This window comes from Mizuhopecten yessoensis, unplaced genomic scaffold, assembly GCF_002113885.1.
Source record: "Mizuhopecten yessoensis strain PY_sf001 unplaced genomic scaffold, ASM211388v2 scaffold8995, whole genome shotgun sequence".
In the NCBI taxonomy this organism is placed as follows: domain Eukaryota; kingdom Metazoa; phylum Mollusca; class Bivalvia; order Pectinida; family Pectinidae; genus Mizuhopecten; species Mizuhopecten yessoensis.
The window spans coordinates 297,424-315,538 of NW_018407826.1; the positions used below are offsets into that span (position 1 = coordinate 297,424).

Sequence of the window (18,115 nt, forward strand, 5' to 3'; positions counted from 1 at the left end):
TATACATGTACGGTATGTCGCATCTGCATACCAATTACGTGTACCACTTAGATTTATTATTACAGCATGACTGTCACCTAAATGTGATTGAACACTCTCTACACAGTCGCCGTGTTATGTACAGACCATTAAATTGTGGTTGAATTATAGATGATACAGCATTTGTGGGATTTTGATCTTAATTAATATTAATACGACCATATAAATCGCGTGTAAATGTTTGATCTACAAAGGTAGCCTTGATCTAGGGTTGATAAAACGATTCAAATTAATTATAGATTTATTCCAAAATATAGGACAAAACATTCTATTATGTGGTGTAGCTTATAATGACAGGATAAAAAAATCTACAGAAATTACAATAAAGTTTGCCTTGTGCGCCACGATCCTCCCTTAGACATGGTACAAATCCAGACACGGGAAAACAATTCCACATACATATAACGAGAAAAGGTGAGAAGAGAATTGGATGTAATTGTGCGTGAACGTGGTTATACCACGTCTGTATAGCATACATACACGCAACAATAATTTGCAACAACACACACATTTTCACTGTATGGGTTGCTTTTATGAGTCAGTGACCTTACTCGGCACAGACTCCACACACAGGGACACGTTCCGAGACCCAGGTACAAAGGGACTTTTTAACAGATTCACAAATAAGACCCACAGGTACATGTAAACAGAATCACAAATAAGAATCACAGTTACATGTTTACAGAACCACAGGTGTATTTATACAGAATCACAGGGACATGTATAAAAAACCACAGCTACAGGTATACAGAACCACAGGAATATGAATACATAATCACAGGCACATGTATGCAGAACCACAGGTGCATGTAAACAGAATCACAGGTGCATGTGATTCGGTATACATGTACCTGTTGTTCTGTATACATGTACTTGTGATTCTGTATACGTGCACCTGTGGTTCTGTATCCATGTACCTGTGATTCTCTATACATGTACCTGTTGTTCTGTATACATGTACCTGTGATTCTGTATACATGTACCTGTGGTTCTGTATACATGTACCTGTGGTTCTGTATACATGTACCTGTGATTATGTATACATATACCTGTGGTTCTGTATACATGTACCTGTGATTATGTATACATGTACCTGTGGTTCTGTATGCATGTACCTGTGGTTCTGTATACATGTACATGTGATTCTGTATACATGTACCTGTGGTTCTGTATACATGTACCTGTGATTATGTATACATGTCCCTGTGATTCTGTATACATGTACCCGTGATTATGTATACATATACCTGTGGTTCTGTATACATGTACCTGTGAGTATATAGAATATATTCGTACACTCTTGACACATAAAAGTTTACCATACAGGGGGTTACAAGCTATTTCTATACACGGTTCATAAAAAAGATAAGTACAAGTTAACACAATAAATACCAACATTCTACAAGAATGCCCCAACACAGCACAGAAGAAAATCATTCCTTTCTAAGGTCCGCGAAACTGCAGCAGGGGGCATAACATTTTCGTAAGCTTTGTCACAATCAAATAGAAACATGGATTGTAACGTAAAATATTTATCGTCGGTAAAAATGTCTGAACATGTACTAAAGTCTGTCTGATGACGTCACACAATTCGACTTATGTTAGTGTTAGAGGTCGACCCTGGGTAGCAATTATATTAGCTTATGCGGGAATGAAACTTGACTTATAGGTAAGTTTGAACTAGTGACGTACATGTAGATAAGCTATTGTGTTTTAAGTCTCAGATTTGTAATAAAGACAGGCCGCTGAGCTATCTGTATATAAACACGTACATAAACTACACAGTTACCCCCATCCGCACTTTATTTATCGATCTACAAAGTCGAAACCCAGTAATAAAGCACAAAGTTTAGATCACGTTAAGTATGTTTTTATTTTGTCAACGTAAAACTGTTTTATTTAAATTTGGAAATATGAAACTGGCATCTCCATGGTATGACAATGAAGTAAGCTCGACAAGGGTTATATCCATCATGAAATCCCGTATCATTAAGACTATTTTTTACGGCATCGTTTTTATAGTTTATTGTCTACATCACAGAAGTGGTCAAGTACAAGCTATGGACATTTCAGCTATCATCTCTGAACATGAAATAATCAACTTAAACTTAAACAATGTCTCAAACAGTTCTCACATTAGTGTATTTGTCAATCCGTATATTGAATTGGACAAGCGATCCGCGAATTTGCAAGTTTCAATCAAATGATCTGGCCCATTTCATGCATACACTATCGGTCATTCGATCGCAACACCAATATTAAGTTTTGTAAATAAGTTAGTGCTCATTATTTTTCAGATATTAGAATGTCTGGTGATGAAATTTCTACAGCAAAAAATAAAATCCATTTCATCTTCCAATATGTTACACCGCACTACTATGGTTAGTTCTACAAACCTCAACGATTACTTATCCTAAGTTTTGCCTACAATTTCTGACATCAAAAATTGAGACAAGAATATAACTTTCTTCCGCATCAGTATATATAGATTTTCTAATTTTACTGTCATTATTTGTATTAGGTTGCCAAACCTATTAATAACACGCTTATGAGTCACTCTGCTTCTTTTCAGCATGATAATAGTAATCATTTTGAAAACATGAATAATAACAATGAATAAATAAAAAATCAACACTGTTATTAAGATATTAAGATTAAATTTGCATTAGCGCTGTTGTGTGTCAAATATGCTGCTAACACCGTACAGCCGTCCCGTATAGTTGTATAGACCTACGCCTACCTATAGCTAGCGCATCAAACATACATGTAACTGTTATTGTTCTGTACAGACTTGATACACAGTGAACTAACTCTGGAGTCACTCGTTCATTTAAATACATGTGTAGAGGAGATTAACCTCAATAGTGACATACACAGAAGTCCCATTCGGAAGTTCCGCGGTATATAGCCATGATAATATAACATATCGCCTCGTTCACCGACAGGTTGCGGCTGCTGCAACTGATTGTCTCCCCCTGATTCTGGTGAAAAGCGCTATCTGCTGATGTACCCACAATGCCATATTTAGCGTAATTGACGACTTGGTGTGAAACGATCTGGCACAGTAGTAGACAGAGGGCTACCGTTCATGGATAATGTATGGAATACGTAACAGTTACACTGAGCCGTAATATTGAGTGAAATAATGACAGTTCTACAAAGGGTATGCATTTATTATTCTTCTGCATGTACGTGGACTAATTTTAGTCTGCGATAAAGTGTGTTTTCGGTGGACAGTGTGTAAAATTCGTCTGCTAAAAAGTGGTCATGGTTGCCAGTGAAAGTGAGGGAGTATAGGATTTCACCAGGCAACATCTCTTCTGAATATGCATAAGTATATATACAGATATCACAGGGTGATAATTGAAGTATAGGAACCATCTTTATGTTATCAATATGATGCTCATCGATTTCTGATGTACTCCACCTTTCTATTATTGTGGATTTTTAACGTTATATGATGGTGTTTTAAAGACCTTGCAATAAGGGTCTTGCAGGTAAGGAAGGTGTAACCACTGTCATCATAGATTTTTTTATCGAAAGATGCATTTTGAACATGATTTCTTAACTGATGTTCTCATAGAATATTAATTTTCAGTACAAATAATAATTGTTGAGTCGGTGTACAATATGATGCACGTACTAGGCTACTAGCAAGCATGCCTTGTAAGCCCACTAGGCAGTTTCACTGCTGTACTGTTATTATGCCTGCACTGTACTCCACTGCTAGCACCTGAAAGGTTAGTAATATTAAATAGGAAAGTAGTGATGTAAAGAGTGATAGATTTGACTTGAATGCTATGAAGTCCAAATAGTTATTACAGGTAGTATGTGCTAGATATAACACCATGCTTACTGCTTAGGTATGTATTTTAATAACTTACTTTTGTGTTCTGCTCTAGCCGTTTAAATACATAATAACTGTTCAAGTAAATGAATAGGTGGATTGCCAATTATTGACAAAGGGCATACAAATATTTTTACTTACTGATGTAAATTGTATACCTTAATTGTTCCTTATTTATGATTTAAATTCAGATATTTCTAAAATCGGTCCCAGCATGTTAATTATAATGCTAATTCATTTGCATTGATACAGTACCTATTATCCTGTAGTGTTACGCAAAAGTGGTTAGGACCATAAACAGAATTTTAGGTAAATGGAAAATAGTCTGGTGTATGAACATTAGGTAGCCAAACTAACATTCAAAACAATACACTGGCATGAAACCAAAAGTGAAGTCATTTTGAGATAAAGGGACCATTCAAGATGTTTGAATTTTTAATAAACAGGTTTGAGTGTGTTCATAATAAACAGCACAATACCATCAGATAGGGTATCAGTTTCAGGTCTATTTTTGTCTTATTATCCCCAGTAAGTTTATAGACAGTCATACAAAGAGCATAATTATATATACATCTATACTATTTGTCTTTGTAAAGTGATCATGATTTTTATTGCAATATTTTTTGATAATATGCAATATCTTAATTTTAAGAGCTTTAAAATAATAAACTGTCTGTCATGTATCTATCTCTGAAGCTGTAGCTCATATCTATATAGCACATCGTCATCTGTAGGCTATAGCTATTTGCATGCAGCTAGGAAAAATTATGTAGCAGTAACACTATCTCTGGAAGCACTAGCCCATACAGATAATGTTGTACTGTCTGAGTACATGCTACACATTACTACTGTTACTGGTACAGCTTTGATTTCATGCAATTACTTTTGTAGATAGTGGGGAAATAGTAATTCTCACACAGTGATGCATTGTTAGTTTCAAGATTGTTAGACAATAGACATACTTGCCAATTCTCCCTATTTAGGAGGGTGACACCTGGTTTTGGACCCTTACATTTAGTATTATCAACCAGTGAATTTGCTTAACTATTCCTATATTGTATGATCTAATGAGGTTATCGGTGAGAACAACTCAAAATATGTCAGTTAAAGGGCTATTTTGTATACACACATATTTATATGTTTTGATTTTGAGCATGCAGAATCTCCCCCATGGAAATATTAAAAAAGGTGGCAAGTATAGTTAGATTAATAATGTTACTTGACTAAAGGTGTTTGTTGAATAACAATGTCATGAAAGTAACACTGCCACGGAAACGCAAAAACTCTGTCATGGTTCACGTTAGTTTCCGGCAATATCGTTTAATCAGATCACTCATAGTTGGTGAGAACTGAAAATTGTTTCAATTAAAGACTTCACAATCAAGTTCATGAAATATTTGTTAAAGGTATTTGATTGATTGACTGATGGATGGGGCTACATGTAGGTCAAACCTTAAAGGTTATTCTCCTGATATGTTCTGTATAAATAACATCCTACAATGCATTTTACAGAATTACAATTGTTTCAAATTTGAGTACTTAAACTCAAAAATAAATATAAAATTAAAATTAAAAGCTACATGGATCAAACTTGGGAATTGTACCCAATGTTGCTATCAAGGAACTGTAAATGCACAGTGAGATGACTGTCTTGAAAAGGGAACTAACTCTATCAGCAAGAACACTTCATCTTATTTCATTATAACTTATAAGGGAGCAGCTAATATATATAAATATATTATTGATAACTTAGCTCTGAGGTCAATGGAACTCTTCTTCACTAATATTACTTATGTAGTGGTTCTGTTTACCTAATAACCAAAACGTACATGATCGTTTGGTCATAAAAGATTGGCAAAGGGTATATTGCAAGTCTTTCTTGACACTGCATGTGATTAATAGTTCATATATTACCACAGTAACAGAATCTACTTGATATTGAAAATATTTGACAATCGTTTTAATGCTTATAATCTACTTGTAGACTGTGTTACAAATGTTTATTACGTGTACCTACTGACACCCATGTGTACATTGCTAAATTGTCTATTTCAAGTTACTGAAAGTATACAATATATTTAACTAATATACTGTTGTGAATTCATGCTGCAGGTTCTGGCTTATATCTATGCTGATTCACTATGAGTAAGGTTATGCTATGATACATGGTAAATTAAAATTACTGAAGGTAGCAGGCGTGGTGAACATAGGTGTCAGTAAGTGCTATTTATACATATTCAGCCACTGTAATTAACTTTCCTCTGTGTGCTATGTCTATGAACATTTTGCACATGTTGAGGGGTGAATTTTGCACATGTTAATAAAGAAGCCTGACTATTGTTACTCATAAAAAATGATATTTACCAGTTATTATGTTTATTGTGGGGTGATTCTGTTAAACAAATTGAGTTTCTCTTGAATTTTTAATATAAGTTATATTTTTTGCTTTTTTTTGTTCATTTTGGTATATATATGAATACTATTTGCTATGTTGAGAAATCATGGGTATACAGAAAAACTTATGCTTGCATGATCACCACATTAAAAGTTCACCGTGATCGGTAAAAAAAAAATAACAATAAGTTTTTTAAAGTGAGAATCCTCCACAATTTTTAAGTATTTTTCAGTACTTTAAAGTACAGTTATATACCTTGTTATAGTGTCAGCTATTGTTTGACAAAACTTCGGTGTTAAAAACGGGTTTGACTATATATTAATTAAAGTATAAAGGCATTATTATGAAAAAAGGAAATTGTGAAGTTTTGGTGGTAAGCGAGGTGGCAAATGAATTGTGTTGATTATTGAACTGGTTTTTTTTTGTAGTGATCATTTCAGTATGAATATAGGGGTTAAAACATTATGCATGTTTAATTTCAAAAAGTACAACCAAAACTAATTGCTTTCTGGATTGTTATTTTCACCATAAAGAAAGTAGCTATAAGTATATATTTGCATGGTGGTACATATGTCTTTCACTGTGGGATAAAAACAACGTTCACAAGGTAGTTCTCAACAAAACGTACATAATCAATGAAACATGTCATATTCAGGGTTCAAACAGTGTTTGTAATTTAATCCAGCATGACAATTATCAAATAAATCAACCTACCAGTACATGTACTTTTTGTGCTTAATACAGCATTTGGTATATGATAGAAATAATATTGTTGCTATGATGATGCTTAAATTCTACACAAACAAAAAGCTGAAGCCAACGTTAAAGCTTGTCACCACAGAACTAGCAGCAACTGATCCTGCAGATGTCACCACAGTTTTATCCCTTGACAATTTTCCTGTTCATAATTAATATGATCAATGCAACATAGACATAATTATCTAGATGTGTTACAGTGTACTACTTCCATTAATATATATATGTTTGGCTGATTCATTAACCATATTTAATACCCAATTATATATATAGGGATGTTATGAATGGTGATATTTTCAAATGCTTTGGCTGACCATTGTGTGCATTTATGAGCAGGGAATTTTAGACAGGGACTATATATGAATATTTTGAAAAGACATTTTGCACCATTCAATTAATTGAATGTTATTCTGTATTTTGTTTGAAATTTTGGCAAGTTCCTTTTTCCAAAAAATCTAAGTTTTTATAGATCTGCACAATTAGATTTAAACAAATTTTGTGGAAAACCATAGAAAAAATTCCAAATGAACATATTGATCAGTTAACAATAAAATTCAATTTTTATATAATTATTATTTTTGTTTCTGGCATGCTTAGCTAAATATGTCATTCCGTTTTATTAAAGTTGCATTGTCCAATAAAATTATATCGGATACAGTTTGTTGCAACACTGCACATAATCAAACAACTTGGTTGAAAAAAATACTGTCTAGTGAAAAGTGAATACAGTTAAATCACTTAACCTGTTCTAACACTTGATACTGTAGAATGATACATTGTATAGATTATAGGTACATCATAGAATAGACCAGTATAAATAATCCTGTTACCTGTCCATTTGAAAAGTAATCAAATATTTTGGTTAATGACTCTAAACAGCAATGTGTGTTTGTGAAAAAGCTTCTTGCATATACCTTATCAGTAAGTATCGGCACGGTGGCAGTCACTTGCTCAAGACAGTGTTTATACATTCATAAAGAGCACTTTCACCAAAGAATCGGTGTGTAATTTGCTCTTTTGGACAACGATTGTTTTAGAACATGAATCCTTTCTGTTTTGTTACAAGCAAAAAACAAAGTTTGAACACCAGAGGTAAATAATGTACATTGGAAGTCTTTTACTGTGTAACAGAATTATTTTCAGTGTGGCCTAGTTACACCAATTTTCATTAATATTTCTGTTTGAGACTGTTTGAGACCACAGTATCAATTAAGTGATTATTTTCTAATTAATAGTTAATATCTCTGTATTGCTACATAATCTATATTTCAGTTCTAGAAACAAAATGGAGTTTTTTTTCATTAAGGCAACAACATGTACACCTCTCCATGTAGGCCTGTATCTATCCAATTAACATCTGGTATATGAAATCCCCGGAGAAGGCAGGTCCCATTGCTGGGTTTACTATAGGTTGTTCAACTAATGAGGAATTTACATGTATGTACACTGAATAAACTCTGCTTGTGTTAAAAAATATCAATAAACCGTATTCACTGCGTTCATGTCGGAGGCATTCTGCCTGTAATACGTATAGATCTACTGGTACTGTATATATATATATATGCATTCATAAATTCATAGGAGACAATTAGGTTTCAGCTAGCATGTACATAAATGTACTGAAACAGAAACTTAACATTCTGTTTTGAATCAGAAACTATGCATCATTTATTTTGAAATATGTTAATGAGAAAGATACTGTGATATTTACTTGTTGTCTTATCGGACTACTGCTTCATTCGTTTTTAACTATTTTGAATTCAAGAGTCAAAGTTATATGGAATCATCTGTTAGGTGGTGAGACTGTGTGTCTACCAACTGCTACATATTCAGTACAGAATGAACATAATTATTGTAAGTTCTTGCTTTTGACAGTCCTATTTTTGTCCCCTTGGAAGTAGTTGTCGCATCAACTTGCAACTCTGTAATAAATTACATCTGTAGCTGATGTGTTAGGTTCCACGAGATTTGTTATAATTGTGTTTTACTTTTATACAGTTATGTCTTTAACTATATAAATGGCTCTATTAATTACAAACTTGTCTGATGGAAAAGGAAGTTTATGGAAATATTAACCGCCTTGTACCCAAGTTTTGAATCCTTTTTTTTTGTCTGTTGAAAGATTTATGTAGGTGTTATCAATACCAGATTATCATTTTTCATCAAATGTTAATGAGCTCACATTTAAATCCTTTTAAAGAATATGCTTCCATCACACTATTGTTGAATAATTATGCTGTCATGGGATTCCATTTTGTTTAATCAAAGACATCGAATGTACAGCAGGATTCCGTAACCTTTTTCAGATTAGTTAATGCCTAACATCTAGATGGTGGCATGTACAAAGCCTTTGATTTTTGTCATGAAATAAACCAAGATCCACAGAAGGTATTTGAAAGATGCTGTTGTATTACCTGGTATCATTCAAGACAAACTGTTGTAAAGGTTATAATCTCTCATATTATGTGATTAATAGTTCTGTTGAAGAATTCCTTCAAAACGTAGCCCAGTTTATACCCAGAACATGTATATTACCAGTGTTTTACACTTAATCCAGTTGTCATTTATCCTATTGTACAATGCATATTTGCCCATTGAAATCCAACTCTCATTGGATGTTATTGTATAAGGGAATCTTTACAGTGTGGGTTTTACATGAAGAAATGTCAGATTTTGTCTAGCTTTCTAAGTTAAGTGCAATAAAATCATAAAAAGAGAGTTGATAAAATTATCTATTGATCTGGTGTATTTGATGAATATAAATTATGTATAAAATGAGTTTATAAAAAGATTTGTACATTGCTACAAACTTGGAGGTCTAAAGTGAAACAATTGAGGTATGCAGAGACCTAATAGTAGAAATTGTTAATCTCTGGGCATGTGCTATAAATTGTAATGGCTTTTAATAATTGTTTTTCTTTTGACATAATTGTGGATATGGTAATTGAAAACATCTAACTAACATTTTGTTCTTTTCTTTTACAGGGCTAAGGGAAAAACTTAAATTGTGATAGAAGAAACAGTGAAAAATTCATAATGGATAGCTGGTACAGACGGTTCACCATGTCGGTGGGAATGAAGCCCCTTGCCCTTGGCTTTCTGTCTATGGCCTTACTGGACATGTTACCACTTTCCGAGGCTCAGACCGTGACAACAATGGTTCCTGAAAATGTCACAGATGCACCAGGGTGTACAATGGATTCTGAACCCTGTAAAGCTGGTATATTTTTCCCATTGTGGACACCAACAAGGAATCTCAGCGTTGGTGATAAAGCTGCAAGAGCCATTGTTTATTTTGTAGCCATGATTTACATGTTTTTGGGAGTCTCCATCATTGCTGACAGATTCATGTCTGCTATTGAAGTCATCACTTCAAAGGAAAAGGATGTTGTAATTCGCAGACCAGATGGAAGCACACATGTGGTCAATGTCCGAGTTTGGAATGAGACAGTGTCAAACTTGACCCTTATGGCTCTTGGTTCATCAGCACCAGAAATTCTTCTTTCTTGTATAGAAGTCGTTGGTAAAAATTTTGAAGCTGGAGACTTAGGTCCAAGTACCATTGTAGGTAGTGCTGCTTTTAACTTATTTGTCATTACAGCAATTTGTGTGTCTGCTATTCCTGCAGGTGACAAACGTACCATCAAACATTTACGAGTATTCTTCATTACTGCAACATGGAGTATATTTGCTTACTTATGGATGTATTTCATTTTGTCCGTTTCATCATATGGAGTAGTAGAAGTATGGGAAGCCGTAATTACCTTTGTCTTCTTCCCCATAACTGTCTTAACTGCATACATTGCAGATATCAAATTTCTACCACACAAATTTTTGTCCAAAAAGTACAGGGAAAGTAGGCAGAAAGGAGTGGTAATTCAGGCTGAAGGTGACACAGAAATGAACCATGTAGATGATGTAGTTTTCAGAGATATCAGAAATGTTGCTGATGTAAAGGAACTCATGGTGTATGAACAGCACAGGAAGGAGTACATGGAAATTATGCGTAATCTTCGTAAAAAGAATCCAAACTCTGACATGAAGGCCTTAGAAGAGATGGCCGAGCTTGAAGCAATCAACAGAGGACCAAAAAGTAGGGCATTTTACCGAATTCAGGCTACAAGGAAACTCACTGGAGGTGGAAAAGTGATCAAGAAGGCTAAGATTGATAGGAAAGCAAGTGTAGAAGATGTGAAAGTGGAAGTCCGTGACCAGTTCACCACGAAAGTCATCTTTGACCCTGGTCACTACACTGTAATGGAAAACATCGGAACCTTCTTTTTGACAGTTTCAAGGGAGGGCGGTGACCTCAGCAAGACCTTGTATGTGGATTATAAAACTGAAGATGGCTCTGCCAGTGGAGGTGCAGATTTTGATTATGCTGAAGGAACCCTGGTCTTCTATCCTCATGAAATCCACAAGCAGATTCCAGTCAGCATCATTGATGATGAAATCTTTGAGGAAGATGAACACTTCTATGTGCGCCTCAGCAATGTCCGTTTAGGTGATGCTCAGGGCATGTTTGACAGCAGTGCTTCCGAAATGAAGGTCAAGCTTGGAACACCATTCGTAGCCACTGTCATGATATTAGATGATGATCACCCTGGAATATTCCTCTTTGATGAGAAAATGGTTGTTGTTCCCGAGGCCATTGGTCAGACCGACATCAAGGTCACTCGTTCATCTGGTGCCAGAGGTACAGTGAAGATTCCCTTCAAAACTGTGGATGGATCAGCGAAGGCAGGAAAGGACTATGAATCACTCACCGGATTTGTAATCTTCCTCAATGATCAGACCGAGTAAGTGTTAAATGCATGTTTTATTTGTATTTCTTTCGAAACAATATTAATTGGATTTGAATTTTTCTCTTTAAATAACCTTTGTCTGATGTTTGCATGAACCGATTTTCTTATAGTTGAACAAGACAAGAACTGATTATCAACCAATTGCAAGTCCTCACTCTTCAATACATGTACTACTGTATGCAGATGCATCAAGATTGACAGTATCGATCCTTCCCTGAAGTAGTTTGGTAGCACTTGGAACGCTAAAGAGTAAAACAATAAAACTATTTTATTGAAGATATGGTTTGTGTGGATGAACATTGATAGCAAATTAAAGGAAAAGTTGTTGGTCTTTCAGTAAATCTACAGTATGTAATCAAGCATTTAATCATTGATAAGTCAGTTATTACTTCAAACCTTTTTCACCCTAGGCCTGTTGAAACAAACTTGTTGAAATCAGCCAGGTTTTACAACAGTTATGAACTTTCCATTGCAGGGAACTGCATTTGAATTTACCCCGACATTTTAGGTCAAATGCAAATAATTAAAAAAACCAGGATGAAATTAATATGTGTTACAACCAAAACTGCTATTTCGAAGGAATAATTCGTTAAAGTGCTTCAGACATGTATGAAAAATACAAGTTATGTTTTGTGTCGGTTAATGTACTGTTTATGTTTCTGTGCTTATAAAACCCATCAACATTTATACTTACAAGTAGGAATAAGTTATGTCATGATATAATGCATAATGCATTTATTCACACCAATTTTTCAAAATGTAATGAATGAAAAAGACTAAACCATGTATTTTCTGAAACAAAGATGTTGACTAATCATGAATGATCAACATTTCCTTCACTGCTGTTAAACGAGGGTGAAAAAAACATTCTTTTCTCTACAAAAATTTGTCTGCATCAAACGATTACTTTGATGCCTATGAAACAATGAAGACTTGATTGGTGATTTTCCCCCTAAAATAACCTGAGGAAGATCTGATATTTACAAGCATGACACACTGGATGACTGTTACAAGTAGCACCCATTGCCCTATATAGCCTGTGGCATGATGTAATGCTATTTTCAGAAAGGAGAAGACAGACATATATAGCTTCATTAGGGTTTTGACAGTTTCATGGATAAGCTTTCTAGTTGGCTGAATAATCTCTTGACAGGGGATAATAAGGATCAGCAGCATTGGGAGTGTTGGAAGAAGGAATAATACCTATGGATTTAACCAAAGTATATATGTTAAACATTAAGGGTTAAGTAAAAAGAAACTATTCCAATCATTATCTATAGATTTGTTGTAGCCTTTGATTATAGTCCCATGGTATCACAATTGTAAAAGACTGCTGTTTAGGTTATCCGGTATAACAAACATTCAACCTTATAATAGATTGTGACATACATATATATGTACAATAGTGGGAACTCTTCTTCCTAAACAGACAGCTAAATTAAACCTCCCTTAGGATTATATTGTTGAATTTGTAACCTAAATATTTGGTCTAGTCATTAGAAATCTATCGAACCATCAAGAGAAGGAACAGATTTGCATAATTATCACATGACAAGTTGATCAATACTGTTGTATCCGTCCAACATGTGGGAGTCTGAAGCAGGCAGTGATCCCCATCTGTTACAGGGGTTTAATATAGAGTCAACATTAACAAACATAAACTTCAATGTACTGAATCATTTCTTGTACATTATTCAACAGCTGGTGGTTTTTGTGTCTAACATGTGATATTGGAATGGAGCAAGCTTAGTGATACCTGATCATGCCAGAAATCCAAGAAAAGACACTTTTGTAGGATTTACTCATGTCTGGCTAGCATCTCACCTGTCTGCCCTTTACTGAGCACAATAGTAATATACACAATAGAGATAGTAAAGTGTGTAAGAAAATTGTGATAAACAAATACAGAATCACANAGATTTTCAGTTTTAAAACCTGTAATTATGTTAAAGGTCGCAGAGGTCATATTTGTTAAAATTCTCAAATGACTTCTTCTGAGAAACAGAATGACTTAAAGTTAAAATATTTGGTCAAAAACTTGTTGGCATGACATACGCTACAAATCATAGTGTGCAAAATGAATTGACCTTGACTTATATTCAAGGATACTGGGGTCAAATTTTGAAAAGACTCAGCTTCTTTTAAAGAACCAAGACCGTTAGAGTTGTGAGTGTTTTGTTGCATTGGTAACTTACTGGGATGACATGCTACTTAAAAGGTTATGAAAAGAAATAAGCATGACATTTACATTGTATATATTCTAAGTCACAGATGTCAAATCTGTCAAAACACTAAACTTAAATGGCTTCTAGTTCTTCTAAAGAATCAAAAGAGGCCAACAGTCATGAGATTTTGTCAGTGGCTGGATGGCATGAAGTGCTTCAAAGTTTCTGAAATGACATTGACTCGAGTTCTAGGCTACATGGGTTAGATTAATGTTAAAACACTAAAATGACTTCTTTTGAAGAACCAGAAATTCAAGATTGATGATATTTGGTATATTTAGTAGCTATATATAGTTTGCTGAAACTATAAAGTGCTAAAATGTTTGCGAAAAAGAAAGGCGAAACCAGGTAAGATTCTTCAGGCCTCTTAGACTAGAGCTCTTGTTAGTTAGAAGCTGAATACAATCAGAGTATAGAATTACATCAAGAAAATGTCTAGAGAGAGATTGAGGTTGACTTGCAATTGTTGCCTCACCCCAATGTCTCGGGATCCCTGGACTGTAGAGGAAGTTGTCAATTACAGTATATTAACCTTTCCTGTGATGTGCCAGTCATTTTTACCTTTTACCATCATCTGTGTTTTCTAGGATGCAGTAGACTTGAGTTCTTATAATCAGGTTACTGTGGAATTGTCTAACAGATACACACATCCTTTTGACTTTCTTTATTAGATTTTCATTTCCCTATATTTGTTTCTGTGCACTTTTACTTTATTCTAAGATAGATTCACTGATTTCATATATGGGTTAATTGCTCTTTGCATGGCCCCTCAAAAAATTATCCCTTTTTTGATGTTACAGAAATTTCGTAAAAGTTCTTTTATTTTTAAATGAACATTAACAGTTAATGCAATAAGCCACAATTGAAATTTTAAGTGATTTGAAGTTATATATGATTATATCAATCATTGTATGATTCTATGAATGATTCCAGTGATGTTACGTTCATTTTCAGACTACAATCTTAGGTTTAAGGTACCTTCAATTAATACACAACTTGACAGAATGTTAGTTAAAGTTGATCTTGAGAGAAAACAATTTTAATTAGATTGATAGTAACTCAGTCAGATTTGATTTATTTATATTTATGATTCAATGAAGGTTAATGTGGACAACAACTGACATATGAAACTAAGCTGGAAACTTCATCATATCATTATTTACATATACTAAAGCTCCAGCAATGAGTTAGAACAATCCATTTTGTTTGGTTTTGAAATTAATTTGTATGGACCAGTAACTTGTGTATTGCCAGTATAGTAGTTTGATGGTTCAGTGTACGCTGTGAGCACTTCAGTGTACTAAATAGAGGCATCCTAAACAAGAATAATATAAAGAGCAAGGCAATGAGGAGGAGCATGTGCTGGTAAGTAACCTTTAGCCATGGGTGAGGAAGATTGAAGATGCTTATCTATTCCCGTACTGATAGGGGTTCACGGGGTGAAAGTATTGACGTAAGTTAACATATCAGTGTATCTGTTCGCACCAGTTAAGATTATTGTGATCCTTTTTATCTGCTTTATTACATAAATATCTTCAAAGAGTTCATTGGTATTATCAGACAATGCATGTGATGCAATACTGTTGGAAGATTGTTGGTGTGTAGTAAAACATGTTTAAAGCAGTGAACATATAAATGTGAAGTTACCTACTTCAGAGTACTTCTATTATAAGACATACACAGCTTTGATTTTATTTATTGCTTCTATTTCTCATTGATGTGACAAGATTCTCTTTGGCAGTAGTTGTTTGGTGATCTTAGATGGTAAATTTACGTTTTTTAGTAGAAATACTCATTGTCAACAACTTGTGGTGTTGAATTTATGGATTCGGCTTTCTGCAAAAGCAAATTGCTGCTGTGAATAATGGTTGAACCTCCTGATAGTGTGTTTGCAGTGTAGGTTTTGTTAACAAGTAAAGAGCTTAAATTTTACATTCATTATTTCCCTCGTCTAAGTTGTTATATTAAACCTGTTTTACCCTATATATATGTGTCATCTGCTTTAGATTCATCATTCTGGTTTTATTTCTCACCTAAATATCAGGAACAGCTTCTACTGCACCGTTGTAAATATTTGCAGGTACAGAATGAAACTTTGCTTTGTAATGACAACAATCTTTTCAAGAAGGATTTTAATTTTCAGACACAAAATTTGTTTTGAAATGTTTCTTTTTTATTGTTATTTTATTAATTTGTAATCCAGTTATTTATGAATTTCAAACATAAAGATTGAGATCATAAGTGATTCAAATCCATCTTCAATTTGTTTTTAACCTTTCTCCAAATTTTGTCAAAGAGAAAATAAAGCCACCATTGATGTTTCAAATTTTAACGTTGTATGTATACTGGGACAGTTATTTACACACCAGGTATAACTATATTGACACGACATATAAAGAGCTGTTATTACGTACAAAATACTGGTGTAACATCAGAAAACAAATTCTCCTAACCATTATAGACTTTCATTGTAGTTGTGCCGGTATTTTGATGTTGTGTTTGTGCTAATGATCAGGTCTATTGAAAACCACAAGCTTGGTTCATACTTCAATAGGTGTATTATTTGAACACAAAAACAAACACAGAAAAACAAATTTGTAGAACAATGCCAAGAATAATAAATAGCCTAGACGTAGTACTATGCTACTTGAAATTATACAATTGTGTTGACTATAGAAAGCATAGTCATCTTATAATTACAGCATCATGTAAAATTAGCTTCTGTAGCTTCAACGAAGCGATGGTACTAGACATTTTGTTTAATAGTGATTTAAATGATTACTTTCTGTAGAACAATTTTGAAATCACTAGAATAAGAATGAAATGAGTTAAGTTTGTAAGACAGTGAAGTTAGCTTCCTGTTAACATTGTTATGTGGAACCACTGGAGTGTGTATAGACTGGTGTTAAGTTTGTGTGGTATATATGACTGAAGGGTTTATAGATTTAGTAGATGGAGTCAGATTCGTGTTTCCCCTATATTTAAACTTAAAGATGGCATATAATGGTATGTCTGTGGGGTGTAGATAGAATAGAAGGATTTGTTTTTGTTGATGTCATTGCTCTATAGCACACAGCTGTTAAGCCAGATTGCAGATTGAATAGGCTTACAATGATTGATACGAGATTGATTTTCTATGTAAACTGTAGCAGTGGATGTGGGCTGGGTTATGATATTGCTAGGCCTGATAGACTATTATCTTCTGTCAGGATCTTAAACCAGACAAGACTCCATACTGTGAAGACTTGTATTTTTCTACTTATTCTCAGATTGATTTTGAAATCAGTACTGTCTTATTATTACTTGTGATTTGCCTGGTTCACATCAGATACAGTACTAATAGTATCAATTTTGACAGTTGAAAAAATTCAAATAAATGCCCCTGATTTGTGAAAATACAATACTTGACAATATTTCATGTTAAAAGTGTTTTGAGCTAAGCTAACAATGTTTTGGATGCTACTGAACACCAGATATGTTAAAAGTGTTTTGGGGGCCAAGCTAAGTCTTCTGATGCCACGTACTGGACACCAGATTTTGTTAAACATGTTATTGGGCTAAGCTAATGAGGCTTTTGATGCCACTGGATTGATCCAGATATCAAAATATATAGAAATTCCAATTGGTTTATTATTTTTCTGTACATTAATGGAAAGAAATCAATAAGGAAAACAACATGTTTACTTGTTGTCTGGTTTTACTTTCAGGCAAGATGCTACATTGCTTAATTCCCAGCAAATTGATGTACATACATATGTACACTGTTTAGGACTATTTGTGATCCGTAGATTGTAAATTGACATGTTTTCCCGTCTTTTTTTAAAAGGTGAAAATTATGTGTAGTCTTTCAACTCTAGACCTTGAACCAAGGTTGTAAGCTGTTAACACCCAAAGAACAAGTATTGATTTATTGAGAAACATTGTCAGGTACCAGAGATAACTGTGATTTGATTTAGAATTATAGTATGCATCTCAACTCAGGTTTATATAGACATGAACAAATGACAAAATGTCTTTTGGAATTCAAAGTTTTGGACAGGTATGGTCA

At 34.0% G+C, this 18,115-nt stretch overlaps 1 protein-coding gene across 3 annotated transcripts in view; it reads left to right on the forward strand.

The window, feature by feature from the left end:
- The first annotated feature begins 2,915 nt into the window (after positions 1 to 2,915).
- LOC110457039 (sodium/calcium exchanger 2-like) overlaps positions 2,916 to 18,115 on the forward strand; it is a 73,695-nt gene continuing 58,495 nt past the window's right edge. For 2 of the 3 annotated variants that reach the window (XM_021508130.1, XM_021508132.1), the window contains exons 1-2: positions 2,917 to 3,202; positions 10,023 to 11,836. In XM_021508130.1, coding sequence (XP_021363805.1) covers positions 10,074 to 11,836 — 1,763 coding nt within the window. In that variant the 5' untranslated portion in view covers positions 2,917 to 3,202; positions 10,023 to 10,073. Of the gene's footprint in view, positions 3,203 to 10,022; positions 11,837 to 18,115 lie in introns of all 3 variants that reach the window. The other variant, XM_021508131.1, reaches the window with a different exon arrangement.